The 19406-nt window shown below is 40.1% G+C and overlaps 1 protein-coding gene across 2 annotated transcripts in view; it reads right to left on the bottom strand.

The window, feature by feature from the left end:
* The window catches only part of JAM3 (junctional adhesion molecule 3), a 123676-nt gene that overhangs the window by 6032 nt on the left and 98238 nt on the right, over positions 1-19406 (bottom strand). For both annotated transcript variants that reach the window (XM_058687373.1, XM_058687372.1), the window contains 3 exons: positions 5265-5330; positions 4616-4729; positions 392-544 (listed from right to left, as the gene is read on the bottom strand). In XM_058687373.1, the coding sequence (XP_058543356.1) occupies positions 392-544; positions 4616-4729; positions 5265-5330 (333 nt within the window). The remainder of the gene's footprint in view (positions 1-391; positions 545-4615; positions 4730-5264; positions 5331-19406) is intronic.

Genomic DNA, 19406 nt, shown 5'->3' with positions numbered 1-19406 from the left:
AGGAAAACCAGCCAGGAGATTCCTGCACCACTGCCATCCCCACATCCTGCCTGCAGGCTCTGATCTGCCACTGCATCTGCCTCACAGCTCACCCCCCACATATAGTCCCACAATGCATTTTTAATGCCTCCATCTCCCTGAGGAGCACCTCCTACAGCTGGTGGAGGGGAGTGGCAGGAGTTCCACTTCCCTTCTCACCTTCCACCCCGACTCAGTCCAAGCTCTGCAAGTCCTGCAATACCCCCTGGGATGTAGCTCTAGAAAGAAAGAAAGAAAGAGCTGATCTTTATTCTTTTTTCCCCTTCCCCAATCCTTTTTTTTTTTTTTTTTAATAGACAGACTCATGAGGCCTGAAAGGGAGAACATGTTTTAACTTCATGTGAGTTACTACCTTGCACAGTTAACTCAATGACAATCTCATCAATTTCTTTGCGGTCATTTCGAGCAACCACTTCACAGCGATAAAGGGCTGAGTCTGTCCGGGTTACATTCCAGATCCTTAAAGACGTTTTACCCAATAATTCTGCACGACCTGCCAAATCTCCTATAGAAAAGAGGAAACAGAACACACCAAAAAACTGTTTAAAAACATTTTGGGGGTAGCCTGGGTGGCTCAGTCAGTTAAGCATCTGACTCTTGATTTTGGCTCAGGTCAGGATCTCATGGTTGGCAGTTCGAGCCCCATGTCCGGCTCTGTGCTGACAGTGTGGAGCCTGCTTGGATTCTCTCTCTCCCTCTCTCTCCACCCCTCCCCCACTTGCTCTCAATCTCTCAATATAAATAAAAAGATAAAAACTTTAAAAAATAAAAATAAAAAGTAAGAACATCTTTGCCACTTAAAGAAGGTGGCTTCTGGAGCCAGCATTTAATGCCTCAATTAGGAGATTTCAGACTGGATTTTGTTTCTGCTCCTCTACAACAGAGATGAACTGAGGACACTGAGCAGCAAAATAGTACCTGGTGTGTAAGAGGACTCATTACATGTGTCTTTGTTGTTAAAGCAGGGACCTCATTTCCTCTTCATCATTCCCAGCCAGGATTCCCCATTTAAAGAGAAAAAAATCAAACAAACAACATTAAAAAACAACCAGTATTCATAAATGGTGGTGGGATAACTGGATATCCACATGCCAGAGAATGAAATTGGACCCCTACCTCACACCATACACAACAAAGACCTTTCTGTAAGAGTTAACAGTATGACTCTTAGGAAAAAAACATCGACATAAATCATCATGACCTGGGATTAAGCAATGATTTCTTAGAAATGGTACCAAAACCATAAGGATAAAAAACGTTACATTGGCCTTCATTGGACTTTCATAAAAAATTTAAACACTTCTGTGCTTCAAAGGACACATGCAAATTTTGAAAAGACAACCCACTGAATTGGAGAAAGTATTTACAAATCATGAATCTGACAAAGGGCTAGTATCCAGAATATATAAAGAATTTGCAACTCAAAAATAATTAGACAAATAACCTAGTTAAAAATGGATGAAGGATTTGAGTAGACATTTCTCCAAAGAAAATATACAAATGTCCACTAAGAACATGAAAAGATGCTCGAAATCATTAGTCACCACAATGAGATACCACTTCACGCCCACATAGGGCAGAACTGAAAAGATGAACAATTACAAGTGTTAGTGAGGATGTGGGGAAATAGACTGCTAAAGGGATGTAAAATGGTGTAGCCACTTTGGAATAGAGTTTGGCAAGTTCTTAAAAACAACAACGACAACAACAACTATACATGCAACTACCATATTACCTAGCAATTATACTTTTGGTCATTTATCTTCCCCAAATGAAAACTTATATTTACACAAAAACCATTATGTCTACATGAATACCCACAGCAGCATTATTGATAATAGCCAAAAACTGGAAACAACCCAAATGTACATCAATGATAAATGGATTTTAAAAAGTAGCCTACTTACAATGGAATATTCTTCCATATAAAAAGGAATGCAGTAGTGACACATGCTACAATGTGGATGAACCTTGAAAACAATATGCTAAGTCAAAGAAGTCACAAAGGACCACACACTGTAAGACTCCATTTCTATGAAGTGTCCACAACAGGCAAATCCACAGAGACAAAGGAGATTACTGGCTGCCAGGAGGAGGGGATAAAGGGGAGGGGAGTAACTGCTAATAAACATGTAGTTTCTCTGGAGGCTGGTGAAGGTGTTCTGGAATTTGATGGTGGTGAGAGATATATATCTTTGTTGAATATACTAACAACTACTGAAGTATACACTTTAAAAGTATGAGTTTTATACTATACAAATTGTATCTTAATTTTTAAAACATTTAAAGCACAAAAAGATGGTAACTCTTTCAAAGAAGCATGAAGAACCTAAAGAATGACAAATAAGGGAAGGAGTTAGGAGGAAAATGACACAAACATAGAAACTAATTATTACTAAACCTGCTGAATGGTGGCAAGAACAGGAAGGATTTACCATAATATAATAAAAACAGCAAAATGCTTATTGCAAAGGATGAACATTCCAAAGGTATTTTCTTATAGGAAGGTTTGTTATTCAGCAGCCCTCAGTAGAGGATTAGAATTTAAACAATTTAAGAAATTAGTAAATAAAAATCTATCAAAGATATGGGTGTGTGTGTGTGTGTGTGTGTGTGTGTGTATTATTGAGAATATTATTCAACCATAAAAAAGAATGAGATTTTGCCATTTGTGACAACATGGATGGGCCTACAGGGTATTATGCTAAGTGAAGTGAGGTCAGACAGAGAAAGACAAGTACCATATGATTTCACTTACATGTGGAATCTAAAAAACAAAACAATAGAAAAAAAACAAACAGATTAATAAATACAGAGAACAAACTGGTGGTTGCTGGAGGGGAAGAGGGTGAGGTGAAGGGAATTAAGAGGCACAAAATTCCAGTTATAAAATAAGTAAGTCACAGAGATAAAAAGTACAACATAGGGAACATCATCAGTGATATTGTAGTCATGTACAGTGACTACACTTTTTGCAGTGAGCCTGAGTCAGGTACAGATTTGTCTAATCACTAGGCTGTATATTTGAACCTAATAGAACACTGTATTTCACCCATACTTCAATAATAAAATTTTTAAAGATCTATCAGGATGTTTTTAGCACAGACCTGAACTGAGGCAAGAGGAGAGACCAAGCAGATTCAAGTTTTCCTCCAGCCTTCATATTTTGTGTGTAAATACCTTCCCCCTCCCTCTGGCTAAGAGTGTTTAATTCCCAGAAACAGAAGTGCTTTAAGAAAATTCCTACTTGGTTTTTCTGATGATCACCAGTGCGTGTACAGGGTTTATCAGCAGCAGCCTAAGTTGCCAGAGAAAATGGACTTGTTTTCTGGGAAAAATATTTCCATCTCTTCAAAATTAAGAGGTGGGGGAGACACTGGTGAGGGAAAAAATGATATTTAAAAGCCTATCACTCCTGATGATATTGGGGACCCAAAGCAGGAAGACTGAGATTAGGCTGTTTCCACAAAATCTCCATTCTCCTCTGAAGCCTCAACTAGCAGGTTCTCTGACAACTCCGAAGCCAGCCTTTAGAAGTTGCTGCATTTGTCCCTCATGTCTACCATGTCCCTCCTGTCAGAGTGAAGGGAAGGTCCCATGGTATTCATCTGTAATTCCTCCTTCTCCCTCCCTTGCCACAGCCAGCCCTTAGCAACCCCTCCTCATCTCTCTCTACACTGCCTTGACCTTAGCTCAGGCCATTAGCAACTCCCTTCTGCAATATGCAAAAAATTCAGAATTAGCACTTCTGCTCTGAGTTTCCCTCTCCAATCTCTTCTCTACAAGGCAGGCAAGTCAGTCTTCCTGAAGTGTAAATGAAATCATGACACTTTCCTCCTAAAAATCTTTATGGACCCTCATTCTTGCCTGTCCCTGGCATGCCTTCCCATCTGTGGAGAATCCCTCCTCTCTCCCCTCCCTAAGTCCCAGCTATGGTGGAGAACTTGCAGTTTCCCTGAGCCAAGCTGCTTTTTGCTTCCACATCTTTATATACAACACTCTTTCTTGCCCAACACCTTTATCCACCCCTCTTCACCAGCCCCTCACTGGTTACCCAGCTTCATCACCTTGTCTAGATGTCACTTCTGGGAAGCCTTCCCCACCACCCACCCTGCCCCTACTTCATGCAACCCGAGAACACCCTATGCTGACCTCTGTTCTAGCAAACGCTTTCTCAACATGGGAAGTGTGGCACATAGTAGGTGCTCAGTAAATACTTGTCTCCCTGCTGCTCCACGTGATCTTTCTGATTAACTCATGCAGCTTGTATCACAAATGTCATGGACTGTGATAAGAGGATGGCCTAACAAAATGTTCACTCTGATACTCCAACAGGATGGGCAGACAGACTTAAATCCTCACTAAAGAGGTGATACTTGTTAAAGCTGGATGACAGGGATGGGGAGGTTCAATACACTATTCTCATTACTTTTCTACGTTTGAGTTTTCTATAAGTGAAACAAACAAAAAAAGAAACCAATCCTTGCTACAGATGCAGGACCAGTCAGAGGAAAGTCTCTGGCCACAAGTACATGCCTGGACCTTGTGGACAAAGGAAGGGATTAGAGGGCCATACCCTGGATTCTGTTGTCAAAAAACACATATGCAGTTCGGTCATCTTGAATTTTCTTCCATTCAATCCTGGGGTCATTTGTCTGTGAATCCGTAATGATACAAGAGAGTTCCACACCTAATGAGCAGAAGAAGAAGAAGAAGAAGAAGAAGAAGAAGAAGAAAAGAACTCTCAGAGGATGTGAAACAATTTTACAATCATTTGTGTACCCAGACCCTGCAAGTTATCACAAATTTTAGAGACGTCTTTCATGCAGGTTACAAATCTACCTATCTCCAGGATCCAAGTGACCTTAACAAAAGATACATTTTAGCCAGAAAAATAATACATATGATTAGCAAGGACTTTTACTAAATAGAATACACATTCCCCCTTAATACTCTGCTTATATATATGAAAATTCTTTGTGGTATACGTATAAAGCCAGAGCAGAAATCGGATTTTAGCCCATGTAAAAGCTGCAGAGTTCCCTGTTGGCCTGCTGAAGCAGTGTTGTACTGACCCACCTGTACACCAAATGCACTGCCAAGGGGCCACCCACCTGAACATCTCTGGCACTACAGTGTGTGTGTTTGTCCTCAGTTGGTTGTAAGACTACCAAGTGTCCGTTAGATGGCGCCTATTCTCCTAGTGGTCTCTCCCTTGTACTTACTTTCAAATTCTTGTACCACTGGGGTTCGGTTGCTGGATTTGAGATTCACAGCCCCAATCAAGCAACCTGAAGGAAAAAAAATAAAGTAAAATCAGAGACAACATAACTCTAAAATAGCAGAGAACTCTCCAACTGAGCTCAGATTTTTCCCTTCTAAATAGGCTACAATCACTTACCACAGAGGATAGAAAAATATTATATTCCAAAACAAAATCTCTTAGATAGAGCAAGTTGCTTTCTTTCTCAGTCTGACCTCACTGGAATGAACTGAGAGAAGAGTCCTAAGAATTCATTTTCTTTCTTAGTTCCAGAACAAAATGGCCTTGGGGCTTTAAAGACTCTTCCTTTAAGAATTTTCTTTTTTAGGGGCGCCTGGGTGGCGCAGTCGGTTAAGCGTCCGACTTCAGCCAGGTCACGATCTCGCGGTCCGTGAGTTCGAGCCCCGCGTCAGGCTCTGGGCTGATGGCTCGGAGCCTGGAGCCTGTTTCCGATTCTGTGTCTCCCTCTCTCTCTGCTCCTCCCCCGTTCATGCTCTGTCTCTCTCTGTCCCAAAAAAAAAAAAAAGAATTTTCTTTTTGCTCAGAGTCATTATTAATCCTGTCAACATCCTTCATCCAGACCCACCCGGGTCTTCTTGTCACTCCTGCCTCCTGCAACTCTCCTCCCCTCTAAGGCTTCCTACCCGGCAACAGCACTCTTGGTGGATTTGATATGGCACAGACTCACGGCCAGGTGCTCTCCCCTTCAGGATGGCATGACACTCTCTGGTATGGCCCAACCAGCTAAGAGACCACCGTGCAATATTAACCATGCAACCCAGTGATTCCCATCCATTAAAAAGTTTTCACTAGTTTTTAGTAAAATGAGAAAAATAATAAAGTAATTTTCATGAAGCTAAGTTGAATGAAGCCACTGATGAAATCAGGATATACCAACTGTGTGGTAATCCCTTTCAAACTAGCTTTGACTCTCTATGTGTTTCAACAAACATTAAAACTAGTTTATTGTGGGGCGCCTGGGTGGCTCAGTCGGTTAAACGTCCGACATCAGCTCAGGTCACGATCTCGTGGTCCATGAGTTCAAGCCCCGCGTCGGGCTCTGGGCTGATGGCTCAGAGCCTGGAGCCTGCTTCCGATTCTGTGTCTCCCTCTCTCTCTGTCCTTCCCCCATTCATGCTCTGTCTCTGTCTCAAAAATAAATAAACGTTAAAAAAAATTTTTTTTTTAAAAACTAGTTTATTGTGGTCTCAAAATGTCTTACTAATTTTCTTGGAGAAGATCAAGTAGTAGACTGACCACTCACAAAATGTCATTCTTCAGCTACCTGGCCTCTAGAAAAATATGCATTCCCCAAAGAAGGCCTTCATATATAAAACCCTCATTAATGGGGTGCCTAGCCGGCTCAGTCGGTGGAACATACAACTCTTGATCTTGGGGTTGTAAGTTCAAAACCCCATGTTGAGTGTAGAGATTACTTAAAAATAAAATCTTTTAAAAAAAAAATCCTCATTAAGGTCTCTGGTTCTTAGCTTACTTACTATCCCAGATAAAGAAAATGTGCAAAGATGTGTACTCTAAGCTGCTTTTTTTCTAACACCTTGAATCATTAGGTGGGATGAAGGTCACAACAATCTATTCTTTTCCCATTTTTAATCATATTTAATGGTTCAGTTTCATGCATAGTTCCAAGTATACATTTGATCCTTTCTTATTTAGTAAGACTTCATTAGTTATAGCAAAATCCATTAAAAAAAAACTAAAAGGGATAAAAATCAGAAATATAATATGTACACCTGAGTTGCTATTAGTATCTAAAACAATGATTTCTATAAAAGGTTGTTGAACCAGGACAAGTAAAGATAATTTGATTTTGTTTTGGTTAGCCATGGGCTATTCCTTTTGGAAACCAGAAATATACCCTGTGTATCTGCAGCAATTTCTACATCTCCTTTAGTCTGAAAGCTCCCAGTGACCCACTGATAAAGAGTAATAAATGATGCTCTGAATATCTACCAAGGACACACATGTTCCTTCTAAGGAAATGACCATAGACAGTTCTTTCAGTATGATCACCATAGTTTAGATGATGAGAAAATAAGATTCTGGTTACAAAGAACTATGACAAGTAATCAGCTTCCAACTGAGAGGCCATCTAAGGAGCCTTTGAGGTAACTCATGAGAGCTTTGTCCAACTGGATAATAAATAATTGGACAACCCAACTTGACCCTTTCCTGCTGAGAGAAATTAAGAATGAATTAGAGAGTGCATAGTCACCCAAGAAACTGAGTGGAAGTAGAGTGAAAGATTAGCTATCAAAATGGTGGAAACACTACAGTTGGTAACAAATGAACTGGAAGACAAAGAGGTACCACTGAAGTTACTCTAGTGTCTGCAACAATGTCAAATTTTCATGAAGGCCAACTGAGACACATTCTTTACAATAAGCCTCTAGAGTGAAATAAGCCAATTTGTTTCTTACCACCTAAAAGAAGCTAAAGGAACATGCCCCAGATAATGGAAATAATCACCTCTTTAATCCCTCTACTCTGCAGCAAAGAAGTGAGTGCTCTATACTCCTTAATAAAGGCTTGGTCTGACCCTCTACTGCCCAACGACCCTGGGTAAGTTTTCACAGACAGCTGCTTGTGCCAGTCCTGGATGTCCCAAGAAAATTCAACAACAGAGGACCGCTACAATCAAGTGAAGTTCTAGCCCAAGTGATGATTCACGACAGCTGGGCCCAGGGTGTGAGGTGGTCCCGCTGAGAGTCCTCCCTCAAAATTCTCCTTCCATTCTTAAACAAGTCTTAAATTTACAAGTATTCTATACCGCCTCATTTACCCATCCTCACTAACCCAGATCCCTACTTTAAAATACAGATGACCCTTGAACAACATGGGTTTGAACTGCACAGACCCATTTTTAGGTGGGTTTTTAAGAGTGGACAGCAAAAGCCACATAAGATTTATTGACAACTGCCCACCCTAGTCTCCACAGAAGAATCGAAGAGACTGGCACAGAAGTTGCGCCTGCTGCCCTCTGAGAACCCAGGCAGGGACGCCCACAGAGGCCATCTGCAGCCCCGGACCCCTGGTACTAGATAGGGCTGCAGGTCACCCCATGTGCCAACAGGGTGGTCCAGTAGAATGCCCAGGGCTGGCAGGCAGGAGGAACTGGGCTGGAGCGGAAGAACATGCCCAGAGGGCTCTGGGCTGCACTGGAGCTGCCGCTGGTCCCTCCTGGCCCAGCACTGATGCATCCTGGCAGCCTCCCAGAGGCCACAGCTGCTGCTAGCTATAGCCAGCCATATACTCCAGGCAGCTGGGGCAGCTATACGGCACCTCCAGGACACTCCCAGTGCCTGTGGGCTGCCCAGCCGCTGCCAATGCTGAGCAGAGACCACCAAGCTAAGGAACAGTGTCACCCCAGGGCCAGGCTCACTGCTGCCACCCTCTGTCCCAGCCCCTGCCAGCCCACTTATGGAAGATGTTTTAAATATACATACAGTACTGTAAGTGTACTTTATCTTATGGTTTTAACATTTTCTTTTCTCCAGCTTACTTTATTGTAATAATACAGCATATAATACAATCAACATAACAAAATTTGTGTTAAACGACTGTGTATGTTATAGGTAAGGCTTCTGTCGACAGTAGGCTATTCATAGTTAAGTTTTGGTGGAGTCAAAAGTTCTAGGATTTTCAACTGCAGGGGCGGAGCACCTCTTAGCCCCTTGTTCTTCAAGGGCTAACTGTATAGCAATACCGTGTGTAAAAGAACAGTGCTGTGAGGGCTGGAACAAACCCAACTCTTGAAGGTATCACAGTGACTCAGCTGGAACACTATCCCCACCTGAGGGTAAGACTCTGACAGAACCAGTAGAAATGGGGTCTGGAAGCCAGCCCTGAAGTTTAATTTTGCACATACCTAACTCCAGTACTAGCAGAATACCCACACAGTGATTGCATTACTTAAGACTGAACAAAGGGTTTTTTGAAAGGAGAAAAAGGGGGAAAGTCTGTGATAGCATCTATTACATGTTGTCCCTATTTATTTTCTTACCTATCTTGGCTTGTCTATCAGACTCTAAGCTTTTTAGGATAATCCATTGATTCAGCAATTTTTACTTAGCACCTATTGTGTGCCAGATCCTGGCCTAAACATTACCCATGATTACATGAATAAAGCAAATAAAAATCTATGTTCTCATGGAGCTCACACTCTAGTTTAAAGAACAAGTTTCAGGGGTGCCTGGGTGGCTCAGTTGGTTAAGCATCCGACTTCGGCTCAGGTCATGATCTCATAGTTTGTGAGTTCGAGCCCTGCGTCGGGCTCTGTGCTGACAGCTCAGAGCCTGGAGCCTGCTTCAGATTCTGTCTCCCTCTCTCTACCCCTCCCCTGCTCACACTCTCTCTCTCTTAAAAATAAAATAAACATTAAAAAAATTTTTAAAGAACAAGTATCATGTTTCTTCATCTTTACATCTTCAATTCCATGACTGAATGATATTTAGTAGGTAACTGAAAAGTGTTTGCTGAATAAATCAAAGTGCATTTTTTGTATTCTATATTGTATTTCCTTGACTTGAGCTTTCCAAAGCATCATTTAGTTGAATTCCATTTTCTCACAGAGCTATAATGTGGGCACTTCTTCATCCTGCCTAGAAACATATTATTGAATCTTGGACTTAGAAAGGATCTAAGATAGGTGTAGTTGTCTGTTTCTATTCAAAACCTCTTAACCAAATTTAAGACTCTCCTCTAGAGGCAGGTATGGTAAGTCTCAAATATATTATGGTTTCAGTATGTGGTCATTAAAATTCAGTATAACTTTTACCCACATTTTCCCATTGGTCATATCTTACATAATTCCCCACAATATCAAAACCAAAAACTGACATGTGTAGAATAAATGTGTATGGTTCTATGTCACTTTATCACATGTGAAGATTCCTATAAACACCACTGCAATTAAGATACAGCACTATTCCATCATCACAAAGATCTCCCTCATGCTACCCTTTTCGATCACATCTACTCCCAACACCATCTGTTACCCCTAGCAACCACTAATCTGGTTCTATCTCCATAATTCTGTCATTTAGAGATATATAATATATATAAATGGAAATATATCATAGATGATCTTTTGAGATTGACTTTTTTTCATTCAGCATAATGCCCTTTTGAATCCAACTTGGGTACAATGATAGTTCATTTCTTTCCATTGCTCAGTAGTATTCCATGGTATGGACATACCACTGTTTAACCACTCATCTGTTATAAGATACCTAGGTGGTTTCCACTTTGGGGCTATTGCAAATAAAACTACTGTGAATACATGTATACAGCTTTTTCTATAAACACGTTTCCTTTTCTCTGGAATAAATACCCAAGAGTACAAGTGTTCCACTGTATGTTGCTGCATGGTCAGTTTTTTTAAGAAACTGAAACTGTTGCACCCCCTACTTTCCTTTCTGATTTTAGTAATTCAAACCTTCTTTTTTCCTTAGTCAATCTAATTAAACTTTGCCAATTCTGTTTAGCTCTTCAAAGAAGATACTTTTTTCATTTATTTTCTATTGTTTTTCTAATTTTCTTTTTTATTAATTTCTGCTCTAATCTTTATAATTTCCTATGTTCTGCTAGTTTGGGGTTTAGTTTATTCTCCTTTTCCCAGTTCCTTAAGGTGTAACATTGTTATTGATTTTATACCTTTATTTTTTGAAATCTGAAGTATTCTAGCCTTTAGTACTTCTTTCTCTGAATCCCATAAATTTGGGTATGTTTTCATTTATCTCAAGGTTTGCTTTGTAACTTCTTTGATCCACTGGTTAAGGTGTGTTAATTTCCATGTATTTGTGAATTTCCTAGTTTCTTTCAGTTACTTCTTTCTAGTTTCATTCCATTGTGATTAGAAAAGATACTTCATATGTTTTTTTTTAATTAATACTTTTTTGGCTTAACATATGGTCAATCCTAGAGAATATTCCACATGTACTTGTGACAAATGTGTATTCTGCTGTTACTGAGTGCAGTGCTCTGTATATGTCCATTAGGTCCCATTGGTTCATAATGTTGTTCAAGTCCTAAATTTCCTTATTGATCTTCTATCTTGTCTATCCATTACTGAAAGTGGACACTGAAATTTCCAATTATTATTGTAAAAATATTTCTCCCTCAATCCTGTCAATTTTTGCTTCATATATTATGAGGCTCAGACGTCTGATGTACACATTTGTAATTATTATATCTTCTTGATCAACTCATCTTTTTACCAATATAAACTGGCATTCTTTGTCTCTCGTAACAGTTTTTGACTTAAATTCTATTTTATCTTTTGGTTACTATTTGCACAGAATATCTTTTCCCATCCTTTAAGCCCATTTGTGTTTAGATCTAAAGTGAATGTCTTATACACAGCATGTAGCTAGATCACTTATTTAGCCTTTCTGCCAATCTATGCCTTTGATAGAGAGTTTAATCCACTTACATTTAAAAATTTTTTTTAATGTTTATTTATTTTTGAGACAGAGAGAGACAGCATGAACAAGGGAGGGTCAGAGAGAGAGGGAGACACAGAATCCGAAGCAGGCTCCAGGCTCTGAGCTGTCAGCACAGAGCCCGATCCGGGGCTCGAACTCACAGACTGTGAGATCATGACCTGAGCCGAATTCGGAGGCTCAGCCGACTGAGACACCCAGGAGCCCCTTAATCCACTTACATTTAAAGTAATAATGAACTTATTTCTATTTTGCTACTTGCTTTCTGTATGTATCATTTTTTGCCTCTCATTTTCTCCATTACTGTTTTCTTTAGTGTTTTCTGGGGAGTGACACATTTTGACTGCCTTCTCATTTTCTTTAGTGTAAACTCTGTAGATATCTTCTTTGTAGTTATCATAAGGTTTATCGTAACATTCTAAAATTATAACAAATTTGAGTTGATACCAACCTAATTTCAATTATACACAAAAACTCTATTCTGTCCTTTCCTTTATATTATTAATGACACAAATCACATCTTTACATGCTGTGTGCCTTATATATAACATATATTTGTAATTACTTTTATGCATTTATCTTTAAAATTCTGTAGAAAATAAAAAGTGCACTGACAAACCAAAATTATGGTAATACTAGCTTTTTTTTAATATGAAATTTATTGTCAAATTGGTTTCCATACAACACCCAGTGCTCCTCCCAACAGGTGCCCTCCTCAATGCCCATCACCCACCCTCCCCTCCCTCCCACTCCCCATCAGCCCTCAGTTTATTCTCAGTTTTTAAGAGTCTCTTATGGTTTGGCTCCCTCTCTCTTTTTTTTTTCCTTCCCCTCCCCCATGGTCTTCTGTTAAGTTTCTCAGGATCTACATAAGAGTGAAAACATATGGTATCTGTCTTTCTCTGTATGACTGATTTCACTTAGTATAACACTCTCCAAAGACTAGCTTTTATATTTGTGTAATTATCTCTACCAGAGATCTTTATATCTTCATATGGCTTTGAGTTACTGTCTAGAGTTCTTTTGTTTCAATCTGAAGGATTTCTCTTAACATTTTTATGTAGAGCAGGTAATGAACTCCCTCCCACAGCTTTTGTTTTTCTGAAAATGTCATAATTTCTCCCTCATTTATGAAGGTCAGTTTTGCCAGATATAAAAATTTCAGTTTGCATGTTTTCTTTTTTCTATCAGCACATTAAATATTACGCCATCCCACTGTCTTCTGGCCTCCAACACTTCTAATGAGACATCAGCTGATAACTTTATTAATGGTCTCCCTAGTGATAATTCACTTCTCTCTTGCTGCTTTTAAGATTCTCTTTTTGGGGGCGCCTGGGTGGCGCAGTCGGTTAAGCATCCGACTTCAGCCAGGTCACGATCTCGCGGTCCGTGAGTTCGAGCCCCGCGTCAGGCTCTGGGCTGATGGCTCGGAGCCTGGAGCCTGTTTCCGATTCTGTGTCTCCCTCTCTCTCTGCCCCTCCCCCGTTCATGCTCTGTCTCTCTCTGTCCCAAAAAATAAATAAAAAATGTTGAAAAATAAATAAATAAATAAATAAATAAAAAAAGATTCTCTTTTTGTCTCTGGCTTTTGACAGTTTGATTACAATGTGTCTCAAGATGAGTCCCCTTGAGCTTACCCTACTTGGAGTTCATTGATCTTCATGGATTTGTAGATTCATGTCTTTCATCAAAATGGGGAAGTTTTCAGCCACTAATTTTTCAAATAATCATTCTGCCCCTTTTTATCTCTCTTCTTCTGGGACTCCCATAAAGCACATGTTGGTTAGCTTGACAGTGTCCCACAAGTCCCTTCAGCTCTGTTATGGGCTGAAGTGTGTGTCCCCCACCCCCCAACACACAAGATTCATATTTTGAAGCCGCAGCCCCCAGTACCTTGGAATATGACTAGATGTGGAGACAGAGCCCTTAAAAAGATGAGAAGTTAAACAGAGGCTACTAGGAGTCCAAATCCAATCTGACTAGTGTCTTAAATAAATAGAAAATCAGGATACATAGAATGATGTGTGTGCACAGAGGAAAGACCACGTGAGGACACAGCAAGATGGTGGCCATCTGCACACCAAGGAGAAGCCTCAGAAGGAACCAAACCTGCTGACACCTTGATCTTGGACTTCTACTCTCCAGAACTATGACAAAAATAGATCCTGGTTATTTAAGTCATTCAGTCTGTGGCATTCTGTGACGGCAACCTAGCTAACTAATACAGGCTATGTTCATTCTTTTTCATTATTTTACTTTCCGCCCCCCAGATTTCATAATTTATATTGTCCTACCTTCTGGTTCACTGATTCTTTCTTTTACCTATTCAAATATGCTATTTGTCCTCTCTAGTGAATTTTTCATTTCAGTTACTGTACTTTTCAGCTCCAGAATTTGTTATTCCTTTTATAATTTCTCTCTGTCAATACTTTGTTGATCATATAATGTTTTCCTGAATTCCTTTCTATGTTTTCCCTTAGCTTTCTGAACATAGATAAGATAAATTATTTAATGACTTTTTCTACTAAATCCAATGTCTGGGCTTCCTCTAGGACAGCTTCTTTTCATTCATTGTGTTTCTTTGAATGAACCACACTTTCCTGCTTATTATATGCTTTGCAGGTTTTGCTGAAAATTAGGCATTTGACTATTACCAAACTATTACTCAGGAAATCAGATTATCCTTCCCCAGGGTTTGCTCTGTGTGTGTGTGTGTGTGTGTGTTTGTGTGTGTCCGTGTGTGTGTGTCTGTGTGTGTATGCATGCATGTGTTTAATTATTGTTGAAGACTATAGTATCTGTTTTGAGAGCTCCAGTTTTTTTTTTTCTTAAACACTATTCCTTTTTAAACATGGTCACTGAGGTTCCCTTACCTTCTCTTCAGCTAATGTTCTGACAGACATTTCCTGTTCTGATAAAGATTTCCTCAATGCCAAGAACTGAAACAAACACACATACATACACACACAAAAAGGAGAACATTCTTCTCTCCCACATCTTTGCAGACACTCTGTGCAGGGGCACTCCTTCACCCCTTTCTTAGCTAGGCTACTCTGAGTGTAGGGATCACCCTGAGATGTTATGCTGCTGCTCTGAATGTCCTAATTTCCTAGTCTCATCACAACTTCTCTTCTGAGCCTAGAGATTGTGTATCTCTTCCCAGAATCTCTTCCAGCAATTGTGGGTTTATAGTCCCCTTGTAGCTTTTACAAGCAATGGCTACTTGCTTTTCCCATATGCATTCCAAGTGATGTGAAACAAAGATAAGCACCTCATGTCAGTCCTTCAGGTATCCCCAGAAAAGTTAAAATGAATATACCCAATAACCTGCAAATATGGTTTTCCCTGCTTCAGTTTGGGGAGAGGGGACAGGGAAGGAGAGAGACTGTTTTGGGGAAAGGGTGAGTAAAAATGTCATAAAATTTTCCTGCCATTTTAGGGGCACGTGAGTGGCTCAGATGGTTAAGCACCCGACTTTTTTTTTTTTTTTTTTTAACATTTATTTATTTTTGAGACAGAGAGAGACACAGCATGAACGGGGGAGGGGCAGAGAGAGAGGGAGACACAGAATCGGAAGCAAGCTCCAGGCTCTCAGCCATCAGCCCAGAGCCCGACACGGGGATCGAACTCGCGGACCGCGAGATCGTGACCTGAGCCAAAGTCGGACGCTCAACCGAATGAGCCACCCAGGCGCCCCATAAGCACCCGACTCTTGATTTTGACTCAGGTCATGATCTCATGGTTCATGAAATCAAGCCCTGTGTCAGGCTCTCCACTGAGAGTGTGGAGCCTGCTTGGAATTCTCTCTCTGCCCCTCCCCTGTGTGCATACACACTGTTTCTCTCTCTCAAAATAAATAAATAAAAACTTAAAAAAACCACAATTTTCCTATCATTTTGAAGACTGTTTTTCCTCAACTGGGCATTTATTTGGTTACTATAAACCTTCAACCTTTTTCCAAAGCTCCTACAAAGTTGGTTCACCTACTGCTTGTTTGTGGGTTTTTTCAATGTTTCTGTGGGGGAATAGGAGCCTGGAGTTTCCTATTCTACCTCTTGCTGATGTCACACCAAACTAGCATTACTGCTCTTTTCATTTTTTATTTGTTATTTCAGCCATTCTTATTCATCTTTGCACCTCCAATTCCCAACAGTCGTACCAGAGATGCAAGAAGTTTTGGGAAATATACTGACTGAAAATTGGAGAGAGATACAATTTCAATACAATATGATAATCTACATGTCAGAAACCTACAGAGTATACAGCACAGCTGGCTGAAGAGCCAGGATTCAAACCCAGAGCTGTCTGACTCACTTCTTGCCTTTTAGTGTTTCTCCTAACAATGTAGCTTTCACTATAAATTGGGAAAGTGGCATTTTTGGATTCCATGATTTCCTAGGACTTAACTTCAAGTAAAACTGATAAATGTTCTATTTTTCTCAGAACTGACAAAATGCTTCAAGTAGAACTGACAAATGTTTTCTCAACCCAGAAGAACCAGGTGACCCAATCCAGTATAGAGGTATAACCAGTCTTGTGCTTGTAATTCCATTTTCAAACCTCTTCTATATGCCAAAGCTGTAAAGTATTATCAAGAAATCTGGGCCCTATTTTTTAAAATTTTATGGGCCTTACTTTTAATACTCTTACTGACTTTAAGTGTGACTGTACTCTTCACTTTTCCCAACTGTAAAATACTATTAGAAACTTTTTATCCTTCTTTCACCAATAACTGAAGATGGAGAAACATTTAATTATTATTATCTTTAACATCATAGCTATATTTGCTATATAGGGATCAATGCCTTTCTAGTAGCTGAAGGAACAGTAAGTTTAAAATCGAATGGCTTTACACTTAAGACCAGAAATATATTTACCCCAAATACCATGAGTGGAATAATATAAATGAGAATCACAAGAAAATTCAATATGAGGTCTGAGGCAGGTTAAGGAGAGGTAGGCTAAAAAAGAAAAAGGAAAGAAACAAAGAAGAAGGGAGGGCAAGAGGAACTAAAAAAGAGAACATTAAATAGTGGCAAGACAAGAAAAATAAATGAAAACATAAAAATGATAATTTCTTTTATACCAAATCCAGAAATTCTAAATTTTTGAGCATCCAAATATGCTTGAATTCATAGCTAGCAAAAGCTCTTAGTCTTCTAATCCAATGATATTTAATCCCATCTGGGTAATGGGGAGTTCTGAGAATGCAGACACTTGCATCCACTCCTGGAGGGCTCTCTGCAGATGAGCAGAGAAAAAGGAATTATAAAACCACACAATATGACATTTCCAACTACATTAAGGCTTCAGGCTGGTGTGTTCTCAAGCTCATAATAATTATGAAAATATACCAGCCCAGTGTCAAGCCAAAGCTAAAATCTAAGAAGCAAACCTCATTTTTCCTTTCTTTTTTCTATAAACAACTCCCAAAGGCTCTGATTTTATTTTAATAAGAAAAAATACCACTGCTTGGTTCACTGTGAGAGTCAATAAATGCTTTCTGCCTGGAAGTACCTCCCAGCACAACACCTATGTCAAACCAGACACAAGGACAGAGAGAATAAAGAGCTCTGAGAAGACACATGTAATGATGGGAAGGTCAGGTGTACAAGGCCCAGCCTCACATTGTCTCTTGCTTTTTATCTCCTCTATGCTTTTAATGTTATTCTAGGAGTAGCAGTTGTCACTCCATTCTCCACTGGGCTTACTTTTTTGAAAAATATGAAGCTAATTCTGCATTTCCAGAGGCATCAAGCTTTGAAATGGCTTATTACACAATGGCATTATTTCTTATTCTTGAAACCAAGGCCATCAGAGATGTCACAGTTCCTGAGGTGAGGAAGGAAGTGAAAATGACACCAACTTATTCCTTAGATCACCCTCTAAAATACTGATGTAAGTGGTATCATTTCCAATTTATGAATGAATTTATGACTTGCCTGTAGTCTACAGCTAACTGATGAAGCTGGTACTCAAGCTGTGTCCTCAGACTCCAGGTCGAATACTCCTTCCATTACACTGTATTGTCTACACTTCCTTTTTTTCACCAGGGAATACATGAAAGAAATTAACATTTGGTTGGTTTCATATGAGTACGTGCTTGACAAGAAATGTGGCAAGAGATAATAAAAAAATTGGAAAATTCTTCTAAACACTTATTTCCCAAATGCTAAATGGCTCTAAGATGGTCCAAAGGCAATGCTATTCTACAATGCAAGAGGGCCAGGTTATCACCAATATATTGATGCTAACCATATAACATTATCAGAGGCACGGCAAGTTACTGATATCCTTAAGGCACAACAGTTAGGTACAATCAGCAAGACTTGAGGAGGAAGAGACGAAACCAAGATATAGAAAGGTCACAACATGGGACAGATCTGCTTCCAAACACACACCCCATGGCATAAATAGTGGTTTCTGGCAAAAGTTTTCTATTCTACATAAGAAGTTCTGACCAAGAAATTGTGACTGCTGTCCTAGCTCTGTCACAGATTTCTTGACCCATCTCCACCTACACAGTTCCTAGACCAACCCAGCTAAGTGCCCCCTTCTCCCATATCTGTGTGTCCCTGCCCACACTGCCTGAAGTAAGAGTCAGAGGAACAAGGCACTACATGGAGAGAAGTAACCCAGCTGGGAATCCTGCCTTGAGAAAACAGAAACATGGGACTGCCCTAAAATAAAGAGCACAGGCCCTTCCCAGTCAGGGGGTTCCCTCTCTGCTCTCAGAAACAGATGCCAGAGACATGCATATAAATGAACCTGCTGGGCACTGCAGCACGGGCTCAGCAGAAAAACAAAAGAGAGATGATAGCAGGGATGGAGCACACTGTGGCCATTCATCTACATATGAGTCACCACATTTGACATAAGCCTTTGCCTCATTTGGTTAGGGAGCCTGAACACAGCACACACAGAACAGAGCTGGAGGACTGTGGTGTCAATTTCTAAATTCCAGTATAATCTGGTTAAGCAACTGGGCTCAAGAATTACAAGTATCCCACTCCTCTGGACACTGATCTACAAAGAAAATACACGCTTTTCCTGAGAAGACAAGGGTGGGCTGGCAAACGGATGTCATATGGAATATAAACTTTCACCTATAAAAAGCCAATCAGCAGTGTTCAGAGAAAGAAGAGCAGACAGACAAGTTAGACCATTAGTCTCACAAATAACACTGTTCTGACCTGTAGTAAATGTGATGGTAAGCTGCTTCTCATAGTTCAGTTCCCTACTCTGCTAAAAAGGAGAGCTGGACCTGTTAAGGTACTTCTGAACAGGACTGTTCCACCTGCAGGATGAATGCCTAATATAGAGAAAAGAGAACAAGGCAGATGCTGGACTTCCATCCACCAACATTCTGATAATTAACAAAGTAGGAGGGAACTACAGGGTAAGTACATAGTGCTGCTGGGGATTCAATGAACTGCACATCCTTCTGAATACTGTTTGGGTGGTACAACAGCACACTGGGAACACTAATTAAGCCTCCAGTATTCCATCAAGGTGGGTAAGGATGACTATGCTCATTTCCCAGTTAGAAGACCAAGTCCTAGAGATCAATGTCTAGAAGTACAAAGTAAAAACCAGAAGCCAGGACTTCTGACTCCTAGTCTCCACTTCCTGTCCTATTT

The sequence above is a fragment of the Neofelis nebulosa genome, chromosome 10 (genome assembly GCF_028018385.1).
Source record: "Neofelis nebulosa isolate mNeoNeb1 chromosome 10, mNeoNeb1.pri, whole genome shotgun sequence".
NCBI classification, from domain to species: domain Eukaryota; kingdom Metazoa; phylum Chordata; class Mammalia; order Carnivora; family Felidae; genus Neofelis; species Neofelis nebulosa.
This window is presented reverse-complemented; position numbering and strand designations above follow the sequence as displayed.